The 26,394-nt window shown below is 39.2% G+C and overlaps 2 protein-coding genes across 11 annotated transcripts in view; one reads left to right on the top strand and one right to left on the bottom strand.

Moving 5' to 3' along the window:
• Nucleotides 1–26,394, bottom strand: part of PPP2R2B (protein phosphatase 2 regulatory subunit Bbeta) — a 689,017-nt gene that overhangs the window by 549,925 nt on the left and 112,698 nt on the right. The gene's annotated exons all lie outside the window — the stretch shown is intronic.
• Nucleotides 22,010–26,394, top strand: part of STK32A (serine/threonine kinase 32A) — a 132,738-nt gene continuing 128,353 nt past the window's right edge. For 6 of the 9 annotated variants that reach the window (XM_082454252.1, XM_082454253.1, XM_082454247.1 and 3 more), the window contains exons 1-2: nucleotides 22,127–22,237; nucleotides 26,030–26,177. In XM_082454252.1, the coding sequence (XP_082310378.1) occupies nucleotides 26,126–26,177 (52 nt within the window). In that variant the 5' untranslated portion in view covers nucleotides 22,127–22,237; nucleotides 26,030–26,125. The other 3 variants (XM_082454250.1, XM_082454248.1, XM_082454249.1) reach the window with 3 other exon arrangements.

The raw sequence follows: 26,394 nt of genomic DNA, 5'->3' as shown, positions 1-26,394 counted from the left end.
TTGTTAATTTTAAATCTCTTTCAAGAACTCAAAAGCACAGCCCACAGATCCAGGCTGTCCAGGTTGGAATCCCAGTCCTGTCACTTACCAGCTGTGTGAATTTGTTGTTGTCACTGCCTTATCTATGCTAACAGGGCACTTTGTGTATAAATATACACAGCAGTTTTTCTCTGGGTCTTATTAGTTGTATGCATATCTGCTTTCCTCAATATACCATGATCACCTAATAATATTAACAATACTAGAAAATATTTACAGAGCTTTTATCTTATTCTTTATCTTATGAGTTGAGCAATTTATGTGCATTGTAGCCATTAACACTCATGACAACTGTAGAACAGCCTTCTTTCTATTCCCATTATATGGATGGAGAAACTGAGTTGGTATTGTCATCATTTGAACCCAGATAGATCAACTGCAAACATGGTTACTCAACCTGGGATCTGCAGACCCTTGGGGGTGTCCAGGGACATACTTTTGAGGTTTCCACATTCATCTCTAAAATTTTTTAAATTTCATGTTCAGTTTGGTTATCCTAAAACACTGACTACCAGCACTTCTTGACTATCTGGATGACCCCTTTCTAAGCAAGTACTGCTGCATGATTTCTGTGCCTGCATTCACACCTGTGCTTACGCTCACATTGGCACTTGGTGGCGACATTTAATTGTCACAGGCTAGCGAGAAAAGAACAGAGGAAGAGCCAATATGTCAATGTCGAGCTCGAGCTATGTGAGGGCCAAATGATTGTCACAAACCAAGGTGTCTTGGTATTTTTACTGGAGAAAAGTCATGGTAGAATAGAGCCATCATGTTTTACAGTTGTATATGAGTTCTAAGCATAAAAAACATATATGTAGATTTATGTTTTCACTTACAGTAAGCAACATTATTAAAAAAAACATATTAAGTAAACCAGCTGACTGTAAGTTTTTTGTTCTGTTTTCATTTAAAAAGAGTCAGCATAGTTTTCAACTGTAAGCACATGGAATATAATGGAATGGTTTAGGGTTTGGGTTCTAAAGTCACACCCTATGGGACTGAGTCTCAATAATAACACCTTGAGTTGTGTGACCTTGGGCAAGTCACTTCTCTCTAAGATTCAGTTTCATAATTGATTAAATAGGAGAAAAAGGGATGCTGTGAGAACAAAATGATATAAGAAGTGGTTGCATGTAGCACAACAGACCTGAGTAGAGCTGATAATGTGAACAGTAGAGCACATGGAGCTGGTCTTTGCCCAGAGAATAAATGGATTCATTGGTAGACTTTGCTACATGGCTTGCCTGACTGTGATTCTGAGTCAAGAACTTACTAGCTGGTGGGAGAGAATTCACCTCATGTACAACAGAGCCTCTCATTCCTGAGATGAGAGGTACAATCACTTTGGTTTATGGGTAGCCATTTAATTTCTTTGAGCATCTTCCTTTTATTTTAAAGAGTAACTTTCAAAACTCTGGGATTGCTTCCAATGAGGCAATTTGATTGGTTTCCCAGAATTAGTTTCTTATTTCCAACCAAATGCACTTTTTTTTTTTTTACCCATCTTCTCTTTGCATGTCTTTGTGGTCCAGAATAGAGGAAATTTACTGCAAATATTACTTTATTTCTTTAGGGAGTCAGCATCCTGCTGACCCAAGGTTTGGCAAGTCACTTGCAATAATTTAAGAGGAATGAAAGTAATATTTATAAGAAAGAATGTGATTCTCAAACACCATGAATATTCAGTTGAGATTGATGACATTTTTTAAAATTACGTAATAATATTAACCACTATGCCATTGGACATTTTTTAAGTGAAAGGAACCTGGCCATTTATTGCCAGTCCTATGCAGTAAAAAGGCCATGCATTTTAGACTTAGACAGTTCTAGATTTGAATCCTAGCTTGGCTGTTAGTAGAGTGAACCTGAAAAAATTTCTTTACCTTCTTTGCTCTTGATAGCCTTACTTCCAACTGACAAGGAAATATCACTTTGATAGCATAAATGTTAGCAATTTCTACTCCTTTTCTTTCTACCTTCTCAGCAGGATCTTCTGACCCAATAACCTGTCGTAACAATTTCAGAGTGTTTGACATGATACATTTCATTCATGCATGCATTCCTTCATTCAGTAAATAATTATTGATTGACTACTATTTGCCATGTACTCTAATAGCCGCTGGGATTCAGTGGTGGGAAAAGGAGACAAGTTGCTTGCTCTTGAGTTTGTCTTTCATTGGAGAAGTAGAAAATAAATACAGAAACAAATAATTAAGCAAGATAGATTCAAATTTGAATGAGTGCTAAGCATGGTGCTACGATGGCAACAAAGCAAATGCATAGGTTTGCTGGAAGGCTACTTTAATCAGGATGGCCGTGGAAGTTCTTTCTAATTAGGAGAGTCAAAGAGTTGAAGAATAAGAAGCAGCTGGCTGTACGAAGATCTAAGGAAAGAGATCCCAGGCAGAGGGAAACAGATGCAAAAGCTGTGATAAAGGAGCTTGGGCAGAATCAAGGATCAGTCAGCAGGGTGGCTGAAGCACATTAAGCCAGATGAGCCAGCAGGAGATGACGTGAGTGAGCCGGATCACATCAGACCAAGTAAGCTACGGTTAGGAGTTTCGATTCCCTTCCAAGTGAGATAGGAAATCATTGAAGGGTTCCATTCAGGGGCGTGATAGGATCGGGCTGTTGTGTGGGGAATACATTGTAAGGATTCAAGAGAGGGAGACCAGGGGTTTCCCTGGTGGCACAGTGGTTGAGAGTCTGCCTGCTAGTGCAGGGGACACGGGTTCGAGCCCTGGTCTGGGAGGATCCCACATGCCGCGGAGCAACTGGGCCACAGTTGTGAGCCGCAACTACTGAGCCTGCGCGTCTGGAGCCTGTGCTCCGCAACAAGAGAGGCCACGATGGTGAGAGGCCCGTGCACCGCGATGAAGAGTGGCCCCCGCTTGCCACAACTAGAGAAAGCCCTCGCACAGAAACGAAGACCCAACATAGCAATCAGTCAATCAATCAATAAATAAATCTTTAAAAAAAAAAAAAAGAGAGAGGGAGACCAGTTATCATGGTCCAGGTGACATGATGACGGCTTAGACTGAGATTACACAAGAGAAGATGGAGAGAATGAAATTAGAGGGAAGTGGATGGAGTCAGTACATGTTCTAGGAGTAGAAGGGACAGAACCATTGTGTTATATTATGTCTTCGGTGTCTTTAATGTTCTTGTTTTTTAAATGGAAATCAGGATTATAATGCCCTGTTGTCCTTGCCTACTTTGTTAAGACCCAGAAGAACTATAGGAAATTGTTTGGCTCTCTTGGGGCAGAGTGCTAAAATTTACATCATCCAATAAATATATACATCTGCCCAGTGCTCTGAAACATGCTTCTGATCTCTAGGACCTTACATGCTAAAACAAAGCACATTCACAGAAAGAAAAATTTCAATGAAAATGTTGGCCATGTGAAGTTTAAAAAGGGCTATAAACTAAAGGAACAGTTGTATTTGTTCAGGCTTTGGTGTGTGGAATATGGGGACCATGTCTTTTGGGGCACTAGGTAGAAGTTGCCTTCTGTTAACTCAATTCTGAAATATTCCAGTTTCCTCAGTATTTTGAATACGAAGTGTGTGTGTGTGTGTATATGTGAATGAAATCAAAAGGGCAAAAAATATCGATCAAGTATCTGGAGCCTGAAATGGCCTGTCAGAATGGGAAAGGATTGGGTTGAAAGTAGCATAAGAGCTAATACATGATAGTTGTGCAAAAAAAAATGTGATTCACAAGCATATTCTTATGAATTTTCTCCAAAGAGCCTCAAACCCACCCTTTAAGGCAGAACACAGAAAATCAAGACATTTATACAGAATGCAGGAGTTAACTGAGGGATGTGAGAGTATATGTGCTTGGGAAATTTTATTATACCTTATTTATATTATTATAAAAATAAAGTACAAAGCATTATAGATTATTCTAAATATTCAATTTGTATAACTTCCAAATAATAGCTTGATACAATTCTTGATCAAGACTTTTTGAATGATGGGCTCTTCAAATTCAGGTTAGACATTGCCCACAAAATACCTATTTGCTCAAGAATGTGATTAAACAATGAAACATAATTTTCAGCATTCAAATATTTGAAAAAATTTATTTTGTATCAAGGCGCTAATAGTTTGTCTATCTTTTGATGACAAACATCGTGATAATGAAAACAGGTTTTTTAACCTTATCATTTTTTTCTTATTGTTTAAAAGAGTGATGGAATTTTCATTTGTACAACTCACATCCTTGGTCAGAGAAAACTCTGAAGCCAGTCTGGATAACACTAAAAGGGCATGTCTACTGCAGAAGGATAGACATACCCCACGCATGGGAAGACACAGATTTGGCTATCAGATTGCAAATGCATCTCCCAGGTCCCCATCCAGCTTTGCAGTCCCCCATCCTTACTGGCCACATTTTGGGCATCATGACATGCCCTTTGGACAACTGGAACACAGGCTCCTCTGGCAGCTCCATTTGTCCTTTGTCACAATGGGAGGTTGTACCTAAAGAAGACAGCTGGCAGCCAGAGGTAACCAATCTTGAGGTTTTGTCCCCCCCCCAGAGCTGACTCAGATGACTTGAGGAGTGGGAGTGGTGATGGGAATTTTTTGATGTGCCCCCAAACCCTTCGTGGCTACGTTCAAGAGTGTAACAGTACCCGAGGCTATAAAGTATACAAGGACGATCTTGATGCAGATGAAGAAGCAGATGCTCTCAGAACAGTGGCAATGCCTTTCTGACTTTCCCATAGTTAGAATATAACAGGTCCCAGACAAAACCAGCTCTTATAATTGCACATTCTTTCCACTACATCTCATTCCCTCTCTCGATGCAATAAGCTTTAAAAAATCCAGCAGCACAGATCCCAAAGAGTCCTGGGGATTCACATTTATAAGGTCACGTTTCTAGCTTTTACATGTTGAATGAGAACCTATAAAGATATGTAATGCAAAAGATCATGTAAAAAATTTGCCTCTTTCCCTTTTCCAAAGCATCCATGTATCCCACAGTGATGGAGTGGGAATTCACTATATTTTAGCTGTTTGGTTTTATAAACTGAGGCAGTGGATAAAAGTTTGCCACTCTTCAGAAAGCAGATGGCTGTAAGCTTTCTATTGTAGTCATTGTTTTGCTTAATAACAGTAAACATTTCCTCTTCAGCTGACAACCATGCAAAGTCAGACTGATGGCAGTAGTCTGAGAGCAGCCTCTACCCTTGGCTCTTAACACACCGGCAAGTGGAAGTTTGTGCTTGCTGGTGCCCGTAGACAGCTGAGAGAGGGGAGACTCCAGGTGGCTCTGGTGCTGCGCGTGCGCAAAGAGACGCAGGTTCTCTCCACAGCAGAGCACACCTGATTCTCTAAAGCTGCAGGAAGAATGGCTAAGAGTGGCATGGGAGGGCCCCTCCTCACCGTAATCCATACTATTGCCCAGAGGCAACTACCCCTCACCTCCCAGCAGCGTATCTCCCACCTGAATCTGCCCGCTTAGAGTGATTTGCAATCCTGGACCACCCCAGGATGCAGCAAAGCTGCAGACAGGGAGTGGAGTCAGGAGAGTACCAGAGGAGCCCTCCGCTTTGGGGAAGTTCTGAGGGAGCTGCATGCCTATATTTGACCTGTACATACCAGTAAGGCCATAATGATTGTTAATGACCACTCTGCTTGGTCAATGCCCACGCCAGACAATTGTTAAAAATTTTCCACATTGACCCTGATAACGTGTACTCAGATGATGCCAGAGATACACAGAAGATATTTCCCTGGCCCAAACAGTGCTTTTATTACTATATACTATCAATAAAATGCCTCATTCGGGGGGCTTGTACCTATTTGTAAAGTAGGTTACATGGTTGATCACCTATAATTCTCCCGTGAGGCAGGTATTAGAATTATTGTCATTTTATCGGTGTAGAATCATAGGAACGGAGAGGATAAGCAACTTGCCCAAAGCCACCTAGAGAATAGTTAGCTATATCAGACCTCAAACCCAGGCAGTACAACTCTGGAGCAAGTTATGTGTGTGTCTGTGTGTGTGTGTCTGTGTCTGTATGTGTGTTTAAGGTAAACAAGGAACTGTAGAACAATGATATATATTCATAAATTTTAAAAGTATGAAAGACATTAAAACTTCCACCCCACCAGTGGTAGCCTTGGTCGAGAGGTAGAGAATAATTTGGACACTTTTTCTGAGATAAAGGTTAATGCTGTAGTCTGAATATTTATGTCCCCCACAAAATTGATATGTTGAAATTCTAATGCCCAGGATGATGTTATTAATAGGTAGGGCCTTTGGGAGGTGTTTAAGTCATGAGGGTGGAACCCTGATGAATGGAATTAGTACCTTATAAAAAAGGCTCCAGAGAGATCCCCAGCCCCTTCCACCATGTAAGGATACAGTGAGAAGGCGCAGGCTATGAACCACCAAGAGGACCCTCACTAGGAGATGAACATCCTGGTACCCTGATCTTGGACTTCCCAGCCTCCAGAACTGTGAACAATAAATTTGTATTGTTTATAAACACCCAGTCTGTGGTATTTTATTTTAGCAGTCCAAATGGACTCATAGTTAATATTCGTCGTTTTTGCTTAAGGGAAAGTTTCAATGTACATTGCAGATTTTAGTAGCTCCCCTCTTGGCTCAGAATAACTACTGAGGAGAGCACATTCCATTGATGAATTCAACAAGTATTTATTAATAAGTACCTTCTATGTTCAAAGTATTGTGGTAGACAGTGGGGATGTAAAATTTGGACTGAATTCTTAAGGAATGATCGAGAGGGGGGGATAAAGTTACTAGGGATTATAATATCCTGAAGCAACATGCAGCAGTAAATAACTCTTCTCATCTGTCCTCAGGTGGATTATTTTAAGGAACATTCTACAGGTTCCTCAGAGTGTTCCTACAAGGTCAGTCTCAGTTGGCTACAATAAAACCAGCTTAATAATCCCCTCTTCTGTTACCTTTCCTTTTTTCCCTGCTTCAGTCTTCAAAGTCTTCCTCTGCCCTTTTCCTGTTCCCTGAGATTACTTCCCAAAGTAAACTGCCTACAAGCAAGCCTTTGTCATGAGTGCTTTTTTTGAAAATATCAGCAAAATGGACAAATCCTTAGCTAGCCTAGGAAAAAAAAGAGAAGACTAGAAAAATAATATCAGAAATAAAAGTGGAGACATTACAAGTGATTTCACAGAAATTAAAAGGATTAGAAGAGACTACTGTGAACAGTTATATACCAAGAAACTACATAGCCTAGAAGAAACAGATAAATTTCTAGAAACATACAACCTGTCAAGATGGAATCAGAAAGAAATAGAAAGGGCTTCCCTGGTGACGCAGTGGTTGAGAATCTGCCTGCCAATGCAGGGGACACGGGTTCGAGCCCTGGTCTGGGAAGATCCCACATGCCGCGGAGCAACTAGGCCCGTGAGCCACAACTACTGAGCCTGCGCGTCTGGAGCCTGTGCTCTGCAACAAGAGAAGCCGCAATAGTGAGAGGCCCGCGCGCCGTGATGAAGAGTGGCCCCCACTTGCCCCAACTAGAGAAAGCCCTCGCACAGAAACGAAGACCCAACACAGCCAGAAAGAAAGAAAGAAAGAAAGAAAGAAAGAAAGAAAGAAAGAAAGAAAGAAAGAAAGAAAGAAAGAAAGAAAGAAAGAAAGAAAGAAAGTGAAAATATGAACACATCTATAACTAGTAAGGAGATTAAGTCAGTAATCAAAAATCTCCCAAGAAAGAAAAGCCCAGGGCCAACAGCACTAACCATCAGGAAAATGCAAGTCAAAACCACAATGAGGTAGCACCTCACACCTGCCAGGATGGCAATTATCAAAAGAGCCCAGAAAATAACAAGTTTGATTACAGATGTGGAGAAATTGGAATTCCACATTATTGGTAGGAATATAAAATAGTGCAGCCACTATAGAAAACAGTAAAGCTTTTCCTCAAAAAACTAAAAATAGAATTACCATATGATTCAACAATTCCATTTCTGGTTATTTATCAAAAAAAACCCTGAAATCAGGATCTTGAAGAGATATTTGCACTCTCATGTACAGTGCAGCATTGTTCAAAATAGGCAAGACATGAAGGCAACCTAAATGTCCACTGACAGGGGAATGGATTTTTAAAAAGTGGTATGTGCATACAATGGAATATTATTCAGTCATAAAAGAGGGAAATCCTGTCATATACTATAAAATGGATGAACTTTGAGAACATTATGTTAACAGAAATAAGGACACAGCAGGACATATATTACATGACTTCACTAATATAAGGTATCTAGAGTAGTTAAACTCATAGAAGCAGGAAATAAAATGGAGGTTGCCATGTGCTGAGCGGGGAAAGCACAGAGTTGCTATTCAATGTGTATGGAGTTTCAGTCATGAGGGATGAAAATGTTCCAGAAATCTGCTGTACAACACTGTGCTTACAGCTATCAGTACTGTACTCTACATTTAAAAATTTAAGAGGGTGGTCTCATATTATGTGTTTTTATTTACCACAATAAAAAAAAAAGCTAACTTAACACTAAGATTTTAGAAAGACATTTACCTTGACCCGTATAGCATTAACTTTCCAAAAAACAAAATTAGGAATTATTGAATTTGGGGGTTTGTAAAAGAGAGCTGTCATGTCTCTTTATCACCAGAAAATATGATCCTTCACATGTTAGCAAGCCTCTTTGGAAAATTATCAGGGCTACACAATTAGGCAGTGTCTGTGGAAATGATGAAAGGGAAAAAAATTGAACACTGGCAACATTGTGTTCCTTCCAGAAAATGGAAAGAATGCTTGTCTTCATCTATAACATTATTTTCTTTGACTTTCTAGTTGCATCTGGGATGAAAGGGAACTATTTATAACACAAAGATTATTTGTGCCAATTTTCTAGTTAATATACAGCAAGGGCAATGGATTTTTTGTTCTTGCCTAACCAATAATTTGGAAGAGTGTACTTAGCAAACAGTTATAGGCTGTAAGAAAAAAAGGGTATCTGCTGGTACATTAGAACTAATTGGGGGAAAATAAGCCTGTTTTTCATAAACCACAAATAATGGTTTGAGCAATAACATTTATTATCATAATTTTTACATAGTAATGCAATTAACTAAGGAATTATACTGAAGCAGAATATATCATTTACTCTCATAGCTCCCTTGTGCCAAAAGAGACAGATACAGTACTTTCTTTATCCCACAGATAAGAGATGTCGAATATAACCAGCACACAAGGCAGAGCCTAAATAGAAACCGAGTATCTTTAACCCCTGATTAATACTCCAGTTTGTACTTATAATATACCACTTCTGTATTTTTCAAAGGATTTACAGAAATATCTATAGATTAGGAACAAAGAAAGGAATGATATTTAGAATTCTAAATGCTTTTGTATATGTTCCCTTTCTGTCTCGTAACCAATTTCCCTATAATAGAAGCAGTGCTGAGCGTGGAAAAATGGCAGTTGTAACTCATGATTATGTAAATTGGTATCGGTATCGTCATGGGCTGCAAACCAGGCAGAGACCAAGATTGACCCTGGGCAAGGGCCTGAGCTTATATTGCTGGAGTTCAGTATCGTTGCTTGAACTCCTGTTTGTCTGATCCCACTTGTTCTGTAGGGTGGCTGCAAGGGTGAACAGTTAGTATAGATACTTGAATGACTAAGGTAAACTCGTGGTTTGATCATCCAATAAAGTTATCAGAAAAGTAAAGAATAGTCTCTGGCCCTGCTATTTCCTTACTCCAGATATAAAAGCCTGAGAAAAAGAATAAATAATGAGTAAAGACACCATTCTAGAAGGCCATTCTTAACTTCAAAAGAATAGGATAAATTGATTCGGTTTCTCCTAAATGTGACAATGCAGCATCCTTCCTTAAGCATTTGACATATTCTTTGATCCCTTGTACCCCTGTGGGTGAGGGTACCAAGTAAAATTAAAAGTTGAGTTGTTAATGTCTGGTGTTACCTTGGGCTTAACAGGGAATGTCAAATTTGTGACCTACAGTAGAGACACATCTTTCAAAGGGGTTGGGTAGTAAGCACATCACATAAGGTAAAAATGAATCAAGTCAAAACTGCATTTGGGAAAGTTCCATGTTGGACCTAAATGTAACATGTTTCAAAACATCCAACACAGCCAAAGTTTTCTTTCTTACTGAAACATACTTCTTTTTTCTTCTTATTTTTTTTTTCTGATTGAACACCATGTTAGGTAGGTAGCTTGCATCTGGGACATGTTGCAATTTTTAAAGAAAGTATTTTAAAGCCTAGAATCTCTCTGTATGGTGAATGTGTCTGACTGAGGGAACAAGAGATTCCTACCCATCTTCTCACACACTGAGGAATATACTCATTGAGTGGAAGGCGATCAGAAGAGCCTGCAGTATTTCAATTGTTCATTCATTTGTTCTCGTCCTCATTCTCAAGTTACCATTCATTCATACAATCTTGACTTCTGTCTCTTTGGTCCACCCTCTTCTCCCTCTCCTTTAGCAGAGCACAAACAGGTGACTTTGCATACATTAAATATCCCTCTGATTTGATTCCACTGCGGCACTCAAGGCAGACATCATCAATCAATCACAACACGATTTTCCTCCCATTCGGCCCAGACTGGACCTCACGGTTCTTCCCAGCACAGCACTCCAGGAAGCCACTACAGGTTGACCAGTGCAGACTCTCTGACATTCCATATAATTCTTTTAAACCACTTAGATTCCTTTGCTGTTTTTGAGCTTCTTTTCTGTACATGATTTTTAAAAAGAAAGTACTAGATGAGATGCTTTCAAGAACTTACACTGAATTTTATGATTTCATGATCCTTTGGCCAATTAAGGCCCACTGATCAAATCCACCTCATCACCCGTTTTTGTATGGCCTGTGAGCTAAAAATAGCTGTTACATGTTTAAATCACCGAAAAAAAATCAAAGAATAATAATATTTTGTGAAATGTAAAAATCGTATGTAATTAATATTTGTGTCCATAAATAAAGTTTTATTGGAAAATAGTTGTTTACATATTGTCTATGGCCATTTTTACACTACACAGAGTTGTATCTGTGTCAGAGGGTGTACACCCACAAAGTCTAAAATATTTACTAATTGATCCTTTACAGAATAAGTATAAGCTAAAGTATGATGAGAAAATAGTGGGTTGAATGCCAAGTCAAGAGAATTGGTATCAGTGGCAGAGTTGATAACAAACGTATGGACACCAAGGGGGGAAAGGGGGGAGGGGATGAATTGGGAGATTGGGATTGATATATATATATACACCAATATGTATAAAATAGATAATTAACGAGAACCTGCTGTATAACACAGGGAACTCTATTTCACTTCGCTGTACAGTAGAAATGAACACAACATTGAAAAAAAACTACACCCCAATTAAAAAAAAAAAGGGCAAGTAACATAACGTGAATATATGTATTTGTCAAAAACTCATCTTACAACACACTTTAAAAAGGTGAATTTTATTATAAAATTTATATTACTTTTATTATTTTGTTATAAAAAATTCATCATAAGAAAGGAATGCCAAACATAAAAATAAGAAAGAACCAGGAATTTATGGGGGACTACAGAGAGGAATTTGACCTGAAATTCGGGGCTCTGATAGAGGCCACTGAGATGTAAATTTAACATGAAGTTTGTCAGTATTTCATAATTCAGCTAAGAAGTAAGTTCAGTGAATACTATGGGAGTCTTGGGAGGATGCATTCTATTTTTCAAATTGTTCACTATTTACTAGTTATATTTTTAAAGTTATAAAAAACAAGTAACTTCTCTAATCTTCTATTTCAGAAGCTAAAATAAGTCCCTCCTTCCCCCATAGGAATGGTGGAGGAATCATTAGGAAAAATACTCTAAATCAAAGTATGATTAATGCTATTTATATTTCATGTTAGTATGATAATCCTTTGCAATTGGTTAATGATATGCTTACACATGCTTTTACAAGTGTTTGAGTCTGCAGTGAATTATGCAAACTTAAGTAGAATTTTACTTCTGATTAAATTTTGGTTTATGCAAACTGAAAACTATTTAATATTAACTATCAATATAAGTCAACGTTTTATCAGTTCAGAACTTAATTGCTTTCTATAATCTTTGCAAATGAAGTTTTTCTTCTTTTAAAGGATTTTGGAGCCATTAATTTCTCCATATACGTGAAAAGAAACATCTCATTTGCTGAAATATAATTTGAAATTTCTTTAACTCTCATTAGTATTTGGGTAACATTCAGTTCCTGTTGCTGGAGAAGAACAACTAACATAGAAGGAGGAAATAGCTGAGCAGCAGAGGAAACACACTAAGCGTCTCGTGAGAGTCAGATGTTAAAATTACATAATTAATTAAGAAGAAAAATGTCCTCTACAGAAAAGTTTATCTAATTCTTCATGGTTGGAAGAAAGATGGCTTTTCAATAAAGGTAGAAAAGTATGGTGTGTATTTACCATAATAGTCAAATAAAGGTAGGAAAATTGAATTAATAATTTTTTAAACTCTTAATTAGTTGTGTAAGAGTAGCCAGGGTGTTTGCAATCACATACACACATACACACATACATTATGGAATCAGATTAACAATGGATGCATTAAAATGTGTTGAATAATTTAAATATGGTCATAAGTAGTAACCTTGTCTGAGTTAATTAGGCTTACTATAATATACAATAGAACATCCCAGAGAAAGAATTCAAAAACAAAAAAATTTCTGGAATAATTCTGAGATAACATATCCGAGTGTTATTAGGTTGACTAAGGTTCCAGTATGGTCTCTGATACTATCTCTCATATTTCCTAGTCACATAAATTAATCTGGCTGAACTTTAGATTCTGCATTAGTACAAAAGGAGAAACTGTTTACCCATAGGCTTTTGTGAGGATTAAATTCACATAGTAAGCATACAATAAATGTTTGTAATACACCCATAATTTTGCAGTTTTGTTTGTTTAGACACTGCAAAAATTGTGTTAATGCTAATTAATGATTAGATTTCAAAAATTAGATTTGCATCTCTTTCTTTATACTTAGAGTTAAGGATTTTCTAGTATTACATACTGGATTTGAGCAGACACATTTTGTAGTTCATATTATTTAGAATTGTAGTTTTAACAAGTAAATTCTGTTAAATGCTGAGATTCATTGAAATGTTATTTCTTGTTGCCTGAACTACCTAAGTCCATGGAAATAGTTTTTTTCAACTTTCTACTGACCTTGTTTCTTCTAATGATAAAAATACATCTTTGCTTAAAGAACTGGAAATATAACTCTGTTCTAATGAAACAGGAAACTTACAAAGTAGGGCGAATATACAGCAGTACATAAGGCACTTGCTTCATATCTGTCGAAGAAAGGATCCCATTATTCTGCATAGGAAGAAAGTCAGGATTTGAAAGCAAGAAGCCAGACATCTCAATGTATGTCACGTGGAATCTTCAAGAACATAAGCAGCACTCATATTCAAAGAAACTAGAAACTGGAGCTGTTTTGAACAGCAGAAGTCGCCATTTGCATGGGAAAAATAGGGACTCTGAACTTGGGGGTTCCAGTGTTCAAATCCCAGTTTAGATTTAGCTGTTAATTTCAGTAAGTTACTGAACTTCTCTGAGTCTCAGCTTCCTTGCCCTTAAAGTGTGGATAATAATAGCTACTTGGAATCACTGCTTTCAAAATTCATTTAGTGCACACAAAATGCCTTTTGAAGAGTAGGTGTTTAATAACATGAAGTTACCCTTACTACATAACCATTTCCTTTCATCAGTGGAGATCATTTCAGATGGAATACTACTGCTGTCATCTTGTCAGTGTGCACTCCTCAAGTATCAGAGCAAAAGCAAATTTGCAAAACAAACCAGCCCACTCATTTGAAGTAAAAGGAAAGGAAGGTGATACTATCCCAACCACTCAAGCGTACCATGCCTGGGGAGGAAAAAGCAGGCCCACCTCCCTTTGAATAATCTACTCTACACTCTAGTTCTTCAAAAGTTTATCTAAGAAACAGGAAGTCCCAGTCAAAGGAGTTCAAAGAATTCTTGAAAAAATGGTTGTGCTCAGAATAATGAGGTCAAAAGAACAGGTATTGTAGTAGGTGACAAACAGTCCAGGTTTGCCCCCAGACTGTCCTGATATCAGCACTGAAAGTCCCACATCTCAGTAACCCTTTCAATCCAGGGCAAACAGAGTTGGCTGTTTGCTCTAACCATAGGTCACAGTACATGCTCCCTGGTCATAGAATAACAGTACTAGAAGGGACCATAGAAACTACCCAGTCCAACCTCTTCATTTCACAGATGGAAAGTCTGATCCTAGGTATGGGCCAGTGACATCTCCCCAAGTACAGAGCTAAATCCAAAGAGTGTTTCAGAAGACAAGGGAACTCCAGTACTCTAATTCTAGATTTGTAAGTGTCATACAGAAGAAAAAAATTTATAGTGATGAAAGGCCCAGACCTTGAATTCAGACTACTTGGGCTTCTATCCTGTGACTCTGCACAAACTCTCCAACCTTTTTAAGCTCCAGTACTCTTGACTGAAAATTGGTATTGTTAGCATTGAATGACGGGGTGCAAGTAAAGTGTTGGGCTCAGCGCTTGGCACATAAAAAATGTTAAATAAATATCTATTATTAGTAGTAGTAGTTTTAATCTATTTCTCTTCTTTTCCTTCATTAATCATCATCATCATCATTATTATTATTACTTGCTACTTAGAACAAGGGAGGAAGGATAATAAGACTCTTTCTTGGATTTTCACTAAAATCATATGGACTTTAAGTACACCAAAGGACAGTGTTTCACACTTGGAAGTTACTTGAAATAAGTCACTGTGAACTTGTGTCATGCTGATCTGAACAATTTACAGACACTTTTGGAAAAGATACTTCTTTGATTAGGACAAATACACTGAAATTGCTTTAGTAATTTACCTTCAAAGTACTGCATGTAGTTCTTCCAAAAGGCTCCTTTTAAAATGCTGAATCTTTACCACCATTCCCTAGGTCCTGAGCCATTCCCTGTAGAAACCAAACTATTAACAGCACTCACCAAAGGATGGATGTGCCACAATAAAGATGAAGGTATATTTGAAATTATTACATAGACCAATGATACAACAGAATTTTGTTCAGAAGTAATGCTTCATGAATATAACTAGCATTCAGAAGATGTGGCCTACTTCGGGATACAAAAAAAGCCAAATACACAATTTCTCTTTCTTCTATTCCTCTTTTACAGTTCAATACTATAATCTGTTAAAAAAAAAAAGTCACTTCCATACCTAGCAGTGTACAAAATGATGAAAAAAAATCAGAATTTTAGAAAACCAAGTCAGGTGCCCTTGAGGACCACAGCATGCTTTCTTCGATGTGCACTGAACGGAGATGAGCTTTGAGAGGAGTAAAGGACAGCATTTTACCCTTAATTTCAGAGACACTTGAAGATATTTCACTACTTCCTAGTTTGATTTATATCCTAGATTGTTTCCTATTTGCCTTTTCTAAACTTCTCATCGAAATGGCCCCCAAAAATACAAAAATTCACAGCAACTCTGGGAGAAAATATCTCGAATTACACCATGGATAGGCTAAACTGAGAAACATTTGTGTCTAAAGAGGGCAATTTTTTAGGGAAAAAAACACTATCCCCAGAAATCCACAAATGGAGGCAGAGAGTCTAAAACAAAACACATAAATTAATCCAATGAAAACTAACATTCACCCTAAACGTGAAAAATATGTATTTATACATTAATAGATTTTTAAATATCTCCTTAGGCAATTAAAAAAAGTAATATAATTTCATCAGATGTATTTTCCATTGTCAGAACACAACCCCATGTCATTCCCTGCACTTCTGGGTCATATGGAAGGCCAGCTCATTGCAAAGACATCCAAATAAACAAGAAAAACACCAAGATAAAGGAAGGAGAGTGGAAATGGTAGATGAATACTTATTAGCTTGCTATATTATCTATGTAAATACCAAGTCTATTGACCATTCCTACATGCTCCTGAATATTCTAATATATGACTATTTAGGGTGTGTGTGTGTGTGTGTGTGTGTGTGTGTGTGTGTGTGTGTGTGTGTGTGTGTGTGTGTGTGTGTTGAGAGTAAAGGCCTGAGGAGGGAACCAGTGACTTAAGGAATTAAATTAAATTGTTTATAGGTAAATAAGATCACTCCGTCCCCTCATGGTCACAGCTTTATCTAATCTTTCATAAGAGTGAGGTATAAACTAATGATGTAGAGAACAAAGTCAAGCTGTGAAGGTCTCATTTCTTTCTTTATAATATACAGAAACTGTTTAAGAAATTAAATCCTTTGCACATTGTGAGCTGTCATTCATAGATCGTTTGCTTGAATAATATGAGTAGCTGACATCAGAAAAGCCAGGTTGAAATCTTCTGGCTTTAAAACAACTTTATGGGAATGCTCTCTCTTTAAGGTTATAGTTTTGATCATTACATTTATGATATAAGAAGGGATTAAAATTGTGTCACATGCACTTATCCATACAAGCACACGCACACACATATGCCATACAGAGAGGAAGCCTATAGTGTAATGAAAAGGATATTGACTTTGTGGTAAACCAGAGCTGGGAGTTTGGGAAACTTAGGACACCATTTGAGTTTCTGTTTTCTGTTCTGAAAACAGAAGATAGCAGCACAGAGTTTATGGGTTTGTCGTGACAGGAGTACACACTGCCTCTATCAGGATATTGCACTTGCTGTTTTCTCTGTGGATGGTGTTTTCCTCCTTCACAACCTGGCCACACTAAAGTTCCTTGGTTTCCCTGAACACAATCCACTCTCTCTTGCCCACACAGCTTTGCACATGCTGTTCCCTCGGGCTGGAGCACTCTTTTCCCCCTTCCCTTTGCACAACTAACGTGTACTTTACCTTCAGGACTGAGCTTGGGTACTATGCTCCTGTGACACCTTTGCTGACACCCCTAGACTAGGCCATGTGCTTCATTTATGTACTCGCGGAGCATTCTAACTTCTGTTATCACGCCCCTATTACCCTGGACTGAAGTTGCCAGCTAATTTGCCTGAATTTTTATTAGATGATGAGCTCCTTAAAATACGTATCTATTTAGTTCAGGGTTCTAACCATGTCTCCCAACAATGATCTTTCCAAACCAACAGTGCTGAGGAGGGCCCAGTAACATGGGCATTCTTTCACACTTTTTGTACACAAGAGAGGTATTTGGTGTAATAATAGTAATAATAATGCAATTATTAGGTATCTCTCTGCACCATGCATGGCAAAAAGTGCTTTCATGCACTATCTCATTTAGTCATTGCAATACTCACTGGGAATATGTACTACTAGCAACCATATTGTACAGATCAAGAAACAAAGACTCTGAGTCTAAATGACTTCACAAGGGCATGAAGCTTTAGACGGTGAATTCAAGAAACAAACCCAGGTCTGTCTGACGCTAAGAAAATTTTTTTCTCACCAAGAATGCAAGTTTTCTGGACAACAATTAAATGATTCCCTCCTCAATGAATGCTGTGGAATAAATGAGCACACGGGTGTATATACAGTGGGCACCACAACTATTCATTTCTCATGTGCTTTAACTCATATCCATTTTTCCTCTCTTTCTCTTCTTCAGTTAATTATTTTGAGTAAGCATGTATGAGGGAACAATTTGATACTATATCTATCTCTTTATTTTGGACAATAAATATAAAATGTTCCCATTACATCTTATTGTTTCCTTCTCCTCAATTAAAGTGTCACACTCACAGGCTGAATGGTGAAGCCAGCGTGGTACATATTGTGCACTCACTAGAGTGCTTGCTCCGTAAGAACAGGGGTTGTTTATTTATCTTTGTGGCTCCAGCTTCTGGCCTGATGTTGTCCCCACTGTAGACAAATGATAAACTCTGCAGGAATGGGTTGTTAAATAAATCGTGAACTTGAGGTTACAGAATTTGTAAAGGCCGTTTAGAAACTATGAATATAACTCACTTAATGAAATTGAGAAACAAAATGGAGGGTCTTTGCAAGGATAATAGCTAAAAGAAATGTCAGGTTATCACACAGTTTCTACAAGTGAGTAAATTGGTAGAAGTGGACAAACCAGGTAAAACTGAACATTAAATTTCATTCAACAAATATTTGCCAACTTACTAAATCTGAGACACTGTGCTAGGATCTATGATTTATTGGATAACTAAGGAGAATTTTCTTATTGTTACAAAAGAGAATTTATCTTTTTAGTAACTGAGAATAATTTGCATGTCAGACCAAGAGAAAATAAAGCTTTGTCTTATGTGGAGAGGGCAGAGCAATCTTACTAAAACTCAACTTAATGAGGTCCATTTTCCTGCCTAACACATCTGAGGGCTTCCCACTGCCGTTATGTTTAAATTTCAAGCTCTTTTCCATAGCATATTTGGTTCCTCAGATCTTTCTTCCATCCTTTCTCACTCCCACTATACTCCTTATTTTCCAATTACACTACATTTTTTATATGTCTCCCCAGATATTATGCTTTTGTAGGCGTCCAGTCTCCAGATTTGGAATGCCTTGCTCTCTATCTAGTGACCTTCCATTCATCCTTCAAGACACTGATCAAGTTACTGAAGCTTCTGACACCTTCAGGCAGAAGTAACCGATTCAGCCAGTGCTCTCCAGGGGTTCCCACTGGGCACCTATCAATCTCAGGCTGCAGTTACACTTCTATCCAAACCACAAAATTCTCATGTCCAGCTTCATGTCTTACTTGTCTTTGTATGTTTTAAATATAGCCCAATAAGTGTCCATTTACATCATGGGAATGGTTACTGCTTTGAGGTGTAATACGTCTTCTTTGTATTTTCCTCCTGGACTAAGAAGTGAAAAAAAATGGTAGAAATAGACAAGCATTTATTTATTTAATTAAATGCTTTCTATTTACCAAATACTGGTTCAACACTGGATGTATAATGGTGGATAAGACAGATGTTCCTTCCCCCATGGAGCCTGCATTCAGTGGGGGAAAGCATAGCAAAGAACTTACATAAGCCAATTAATTATAGTTTGTAATGAGTGATAAGATGGAAGAAATTAGAGTACATGGTGGGGAATGGAGAAAGTGGCAGGGAAACAACTTCAGGTTAGAAATTGAGGGAAGGTTTCTCTGAACTAGGGAAAGGTGAACTGATAGCTGAATGATGAGTCCAGAACCATGTCCATGCATAAACAAGAGTCATTCAAATGTCCTGGGGTAGGGACACACTTAGCATGGTCTGCAGAAAGCCATGGTGGCTGGGGTGGAATGAGCAGAACACTGGTCCTAGCTGAAGTTGGACCAGTTGGCAGGGAATGGACTGGATAAAAGAGTATCACTTTATTCTCAATGCTGTGAAACCCAGTGGACAGCTTCAAGCCAAGAATGGAATGCTTGGATTGGTGTGGTATTAGCGCTTGTGTTGCAAGCCATGACTTAAAGAAAAAAAGTTTTCAAATTCTGGATATCTCTCTGGACAAGACTTCCTCACTGGTTTACTGGTCACTTCATTCTCCTCTCCACTGGGTGGCTCCAAAGATTGTCATAAGTATCTGGCCTGGTTAGTCTCCCAAGTAACTGCTTTATGGCAGTCCCCTTAAACAGCTATGTTTAAGATAGGAATAGAGACAAGAGAGTATGAACAACTGAATAAATAAAAGGGTAAAACACAATCAGCTCTTTGAAACAGACCTGCATTTGATAGACTATATATGATACAAGAATCACTATTTTTTCTATAAAACCCGTGTATGCCAAGCCTTTACATGACTAAATACATTAGGACTGATGAGTAGTTTTATTTTAAGCAGAAGTGACTGTACTGACAGAAGAATGGTTTATAGAAGATATCTGAGAAGTATTAGGGCAGAACCTGGCAGCCTGCTAATTAAAATGACAGCCTTAACAGTTGCCAGTTTCTGCGTGCTTACTCTGTGCTGCTTAGCACCACGCTAAGTGCATTACTATATATACATTGTCTCATTAAATCTCCCATTAATCATAGCTGATAGGAATGACCATTATCCCCTTTACTAAAATTGGGCAATTGAGACTTAGGACCTTTAAGTGACTTGGCAAACATCTCAGAGATATTAAGAGGTGGAGCTCACATTTGGGTAGAAGGCTGCCTGATTCCAAAGCCCTTTATGCAAGCCAGGACCAAAAAGAGGCTTCCAGAGACATCACTTCTAGTCTCAATCTGCTTTATTGCAATCTCAGTTTTCTCAGTGATAAAATGGATATCATTATCTCCTAGGGGAAAGGGGGAGATAATAATAGGGGTCCAATAAATCTGTAGTGCATCTCCAATGCCATGAAGACAATCAAAGTATTTTGGAAACTACCAGATGGTATATAAAAACAATGTATTTTCTATCAGGTGTCTGATCTGTTCCTTAAAAATAATATCCTCTCCCCGAAATGATTCCTTAAAAATTCTCTTTTTTTTCTAAACTTGGTTGCCCTCTTTTGGAACTTGACCCAAATTCCATTTTAAAAGTTCATTTATATCATCCGATCCTCTCTCAAACAGGTTTTCATAAGGAGTTGGCAATATAAAGTAAGGTTCTACAGAGTTCTGCCACCAACTCATTGTGTGGCTTTTGGCAAATTCCTTCCTCAGGACCCCCATTGCTAAAGGAGAGAGTGGGCCAGTTGAAGTTCAAGGTTATTCCAACCTTGAACATTACTAGGATAGAATGTAGCCCATGGCTGAGGTAATAGAAAGAAGATGAAAGGGGCTAAGTCATAATAAAACAAGATAATTACTCTGAAATTTTGTTTGAGTAAATTATGGGGCTTTTGACTATAAGGTGATGACCACCAACAGCTTGAGCAATTTCAGCAGATATTTAAGATGCATTAGACACCATTGTATGAGCTAGTACTAAACAAGGTGACCAAAGCCAAGGTGGTTCTTGCACTCTTTGCAAGTTTACATCTAGATAGATCAAAAAGTGGGAGTCTGAAACGTACGTTTCAGCCATAGACACATCTTGTTGGACCAACACAGTTTTTAACATTTTAAAAACTTGCCAATGTTTATAAATGATGCGAGATTTCACAGAAGTTCTCGTGTCTCGCTTCTCTTTTAAAATCTGAATATTTGGCAACGCAGAGCTGGTATTTCCACATTGCAGGGAAACGCTGGACTTGAATAGAAGCTGTTCCCACATCACTCCCAGACTAGACCTACACCCTCCGGTGTCTCCCACCTCACCCTCGCCTCACCACTGCCCACCATCTCACACCCTGACAATTTCAGTAAGAAACCTATGTGCCATTTCTCTGATGGCTTAAGTGTGTGTGACTCTAGAGTTAGAGAGAAAACAGTAAGAAGTTATTTCAATCATGTTATTACAAAGGGGAAGTACAGGGAGCTGCCATGGGAGAGAACAAAGAAACTTCCAGTAGGATTGATGTTAAAAATGGGGGTTGGGAGCCAGAAGACCCGGGTCTAGAAAAGGTTCTCTCCATTAATTATGTTACACTGGACAAGTATTTTTCTTCTGTGTCTCAATTTCCCCGGCTGTAAAACGAGGAAATCTGCAAAACCGTAATCGTTAAATGATCCTTCATGTCGGGATCTATAAAATTCTCATCCCTTTCTTGGATCTTCGTAACACTCCTAGGAAGTATTAAAGGAAATCGTGCCTCTCCCCATCTGAGATCTGCAGGCTCCTATCCGCCACCTCCATATCCACCATCCTCGGCGGCGCTGCCCGGGTATCTTGAGTGGGAGATGGGTGAAAGGGGGTCACTTCAGGGGAACCGGGTCTCGGTCGGGGAAGTTGGGTCGCGCTCTGCGTCTCTGCGGCTCCGGATCCTGCCAATGCGCCGCAGGACCCGAGGCCAGCTCGCAGCGCCGCCCTCCCGCCTCGCCCTCCCCCTGGCGGAGCACGGCGCCCGGGACCGCCCGCCCCACCGGCCGTCTGCTCCCCGCCCCTGCCCCGACCCCGGAACCACCCCTCCCGGAGGCGCTGTGAGCTCGGCCTGCGCTCGTACCCCTCGGCAGTTGCAGGTGCCAGCCCGCCCCGCCCCGCGCTCGCGGCCGCTGGAACGCCCAGGCAGGTAGGTGCCTTTCCCTGCTTGTTCCTCGTTTCTCGGAGTTGATCTTTTAGCTCCTGCTCCCTGGGTGGAAGCACCAGTCTGAGCTTCTCGGAAGGCGTGAAGCGAGAGCCGAGATCTAGGTGAGTGATGGTCTAGATTTTTTCCTTTTAAGTAAACCTGCATACTAAGGGCACTGTTGGGAAGCTAGGAAGTTAAAACGGAAGAGAAATATAAAGGCAGGCAGGCAGGATGACCTACCACAATCTGATAGGGCTGGGACCATTCCTAGCTTCTTAGCTATTTTGTACCCTACTTTGTCCCCCAGCCTCTGACTCGGGTCCAGATGCGGACAGACGTCAATAAATATTTGCTGGGTGGAGATAAGTACGGGAGGTATTTCTGCTTGTTTCTCTCATCCAGTCTCAAAACAAGCCAACACTGCCTTTGATGGTTGGCTTCATCTCCACCAGGATTTTTCCCCCCTAAACTGAAGGATTTGAACGTTTTTACACAAAGTGCGGAGGATTCACACAATGGACTGCTATGCAGCGCTTAAAAAGCAGAAATCAGAGCTGTAGAGATCAGCGTGGCTAGATCGCACAAGTATAATGGTAATGATTACAGTAAGATGCAAAATATACCTACTGTATGATGTCATTTAGGTGACTTACTTGAAAAGACATGTCGTGTGTGTAAAATCGTAGAAAGTGGACTGTAAAATGTATACCAGATTCACAATTGTGGCTGTTTTGGAGAAGTATGAAAGGGGAATTAATTTGGCATGAGGATTGAGGCGGAAAAACTATTTACCTACGGTTTTAATATATAAAAATGATGAAGCAAAAGTTGATGAAATATAAACAATACTTAACTGCAAGTGGTTGTAACTTGGGTCTTTTTCAGGATATTTTCTTTCTTTCTCACATTTCTAAATTTGCCTCAGCTTAAGTAGTTCTGTTTTTCAAATGCAAACAAAATAAATTATGTCTCTGCATATGCTGTGACGATAAAACTAGACAGTTCTGTCAGAAGTTACAACTTTCTTGCATCACAACATAGGTTCTTCCTGAAGAAGACCCCTCTTTACCTAGGGAGCCTTAGCTGCCTGGAGCAGCTCACCTGTTGACATCTCCCAAAAGTATAGGCCAAAGGTCAAATGTCGTCTGCAGTTAATAATCTGATAAGTGGCCAGGTCAAGGTAGAATCTGGAAACTCCTTGTGTTCCTGTAAGACACATTGCTGTTTCTCTTATATTTTCTGTTTAGGATGTTCATTTCCATGGGTGGCGACTGTCTGCTTGGCATCTCAAAAAGTGGTTATGTAACACTGCAGAGTTAATATCAGGTCAGGAAAGAGGCCTATAGCTCTTCTGGTCCCTATTCAGCGGAAGGGAAAAGATGTGTCTCCACTTGCCTGCCAGAAAAACGTTGATTTCTTTCTGGATCTGAGGGAAAGTTACCAATTTGGTTATCCACGAAGGGAGAAAAAGATAAAGACCATTCTAGACTGGATTGAGAGTATTAAGTGCAGTGGCCAAACCACCACCCGATAGTCCAAGCCTCCTGTTCATCCCCCAAACATACACAGAATTTGTTCCCTGTTTACATATTTTCTTCCCGGTAAAAAAAAAAAAAATCACTGGATCTTTGGTAAACAAAATTGTCTGCACATCAGAATGCAACTCAGAAATATGGCAAATTGTGATAATATTCCTCTTTCTCTTTCTGACTTGACAACTCGCAAGGTCAGTGCTCGGTACATCCTGTGTTGCAGGAAGATGGGCTACTTGAGAAAAGCCTGAGGTGTGAAGAAAAATCTAAGAATGACAGGATTGGGGTGTGGTGTGAAAACTACATGTACTGAGGTTTTACGCACAAAATTAAAGAGAACATAGCCCCAGTCGGTAGTATTAACAACTGCAGCTCCTTCAGATGGATGTTCTCTTTAGGACTGAGCCTCTCTAATGTCATCTGTGGCTCAGCCCTGATACTATTTCCCACTTATTCTGGACTCTAAATGCAGTAGTGCAACACACAGGGCACCCCATTTGCTTCTCCCTAGCCCACAAGGAAACACTAAGGGCATCCCACCTGCTTCTTCCTCATCCTTTTTTCCACTGGGATTAAAAGCCCTTTGTTTTTAGCCCAGAGATACAGTTGAGTTCCTTCTATCTTCCTCATCTCCATCATCCCCTCTGAGCTTCCTCCAGACACCTGTTACCTCCTGCCCCTCTCTCCCCTCCCCCATACCATTTAATCACTTGCTTCCTAATTGCTGACTCTGTCTTTGCTCTCCATTTAATGATTCTTTTTAAAGTCCAGAAGGCACTTTGCCAGCAGTTGGCTTTCAGTATGACAAGCCACATTTCCTTAATGAGTCTGCCTTCCAAATGAAGGCTTTACTTACATTTCCCCTAATAGGAAAAGGAGCTTTTCTTCTAGATTTGCTCTGGGGCTCCTCTAGTTCCTTTTCAATAACTCATCCTTAGCCCAGGTTCACGTGGGATACTTTTTTTCAATTCTGACTCTGATCTGTATTTCCTTCACATGCAAAAACTCCAAGAGGAAATCAACAGGTGTCAAATTTAAAAAAATAATACGTGATAAGGAAATACCCGCTACTAATAAAATAGCAATAGCTAATATTAATTCTTTGCAAATTATGTGCCAGGCGTGGTGCTAGCTGTCTCACAGATTGTCTCGTTAACTATATGCCACGAGCTGTATTTGTCCTGTACATGAGATTTGCTCAAGCCACATAGCTAAAACGAACTTTTTTTTTAAAGTAATTTTTATTGGAGTATAGTTGCTTTACATAAAACGAAATTTTAAATATAGTTTTATATAACATCTGGATCTTTACCCTTTTTTTGGGTAAATCTGAAGACCTGGCCGCTGGGCCCATGTTTCTACTTAGCAACAATCTTTTCGATCCAAGAGCAGTGACATCTTTTAGGTGGAGCCTGGATTCACGAGGTCACCAGTGTCGCCAGCAGGCAGTAATGTCTTCCACCTGGTCCAGCTCAATTAATTGCATTTCCCTCTGGCTCTTGTAGGCATCTGAGCTTGTTATTCCTACAGAAGACGCTGCTGTTTCTCCCATTTAAGAGATGAGAGATTAGGTCATTGAGCCAAAGCCCTTATCAGCATCAGTTTTAGAACCAGAACTCTGGATGCTGCCTTTCCTTACCAGTTTCCAAGAAAGTAAAGTTATTTATGTTTAAAAATGAACAAAGCCATAAATACACAACTTTCAGGGCTTTTAAGCTCTCACATATGTCGTTCAATTTGGGCTCCCTAGCGGCCTGCAATTATCAAGCACTTGTGCTGTGAAAAGACTTTACATATTATCTCATGAAATCACATTTAATTTGTCTTTGAGGTAAGGACCGTTAATGATCTTCAAGTTCAGGGAAAGGAAAAAAAGTAATGTGTTCCATGAAACTCAGCGACTTGCTGGTATCATCAAGCCCAAACTCAGAACTTGTTCCTTTGATGTTGTAGTAACTTCCAGGGTAGGAGGAAAGAGGGGTATGTCTTTTTATGACTAAAAAAATAAGTTGCTGATCACACATCAAAAAAATGTTTAAAATTAACATATTTTCTCAAAGACATGGAGAGTCACAATAAAATATTTTTTAGTTTATAGTGGTTAAATAAAGTATTGCTGACCTCATTTTAAACTTGCCTTCACACTTAGAAAAATATTTCGCTTTCCTCCTTTTTTGTAAGTCCAGGTCCACTTCTGATGAGGCCATGTAGTGGGTACTCCCAGATGCTTGATGTTCTCTGTTTTCTCTAAAATTATTATGTTCAAGAACAAAAAATTTCCACTGCAGGGGCATAGATGAGGTTAATTTTCGGCCATCGTCTATAATCAGGGTACCTAGAGTACACCATTTCATAAGGACACCGTTTCTTTTTCTCTCCTAGATATCTAGCTAAGGTTTCCGGTTCTCTTTTGAGCGAAGATGAATGTTTCTGCTGGGATAATGTAACTGGAGGATCCGGGTCTGGGCAGACTTGACCATGGGAGCCAACACTTCAAGCAAACCACCGGTGTTTGATGAAAATGACGATGGTGAGAAACGTACGATAATTGTATATAAACATAGAGTTTGCAAAATTCAAATATAAGCTCCTTGTTTCATAAGTAAACTGTCATGTAAGGCCTTTAAAAAGAAAAAAAAAAAGGTAGAACTGCAAGGGTAACCTGAGGACCTGGTATGCTAAGAGCTGGATTTTTACCTTCCACTTTCCATGGGACCTTGGGACCTTGGACAACTTTTTTTTTTTTT

The sequence above is a fragment of the Balaenoptera physalus genome, assembly GCF_965194825.1.
Source record: "Balaenoptera physalus genome assembly, chromosome: 3".
In the NCBI taxonomy this organism is placed as follows: domain Eukaryota; kingdom Metazoa; phylum Chordata; class Mammalia; order Artiodactyla; family Balaenopteridae; genus Balaenoptera; species Balaenoptera physalus.
This window is presented reverse-complemented; position numbering and strand designations above follow the sequence as displayed.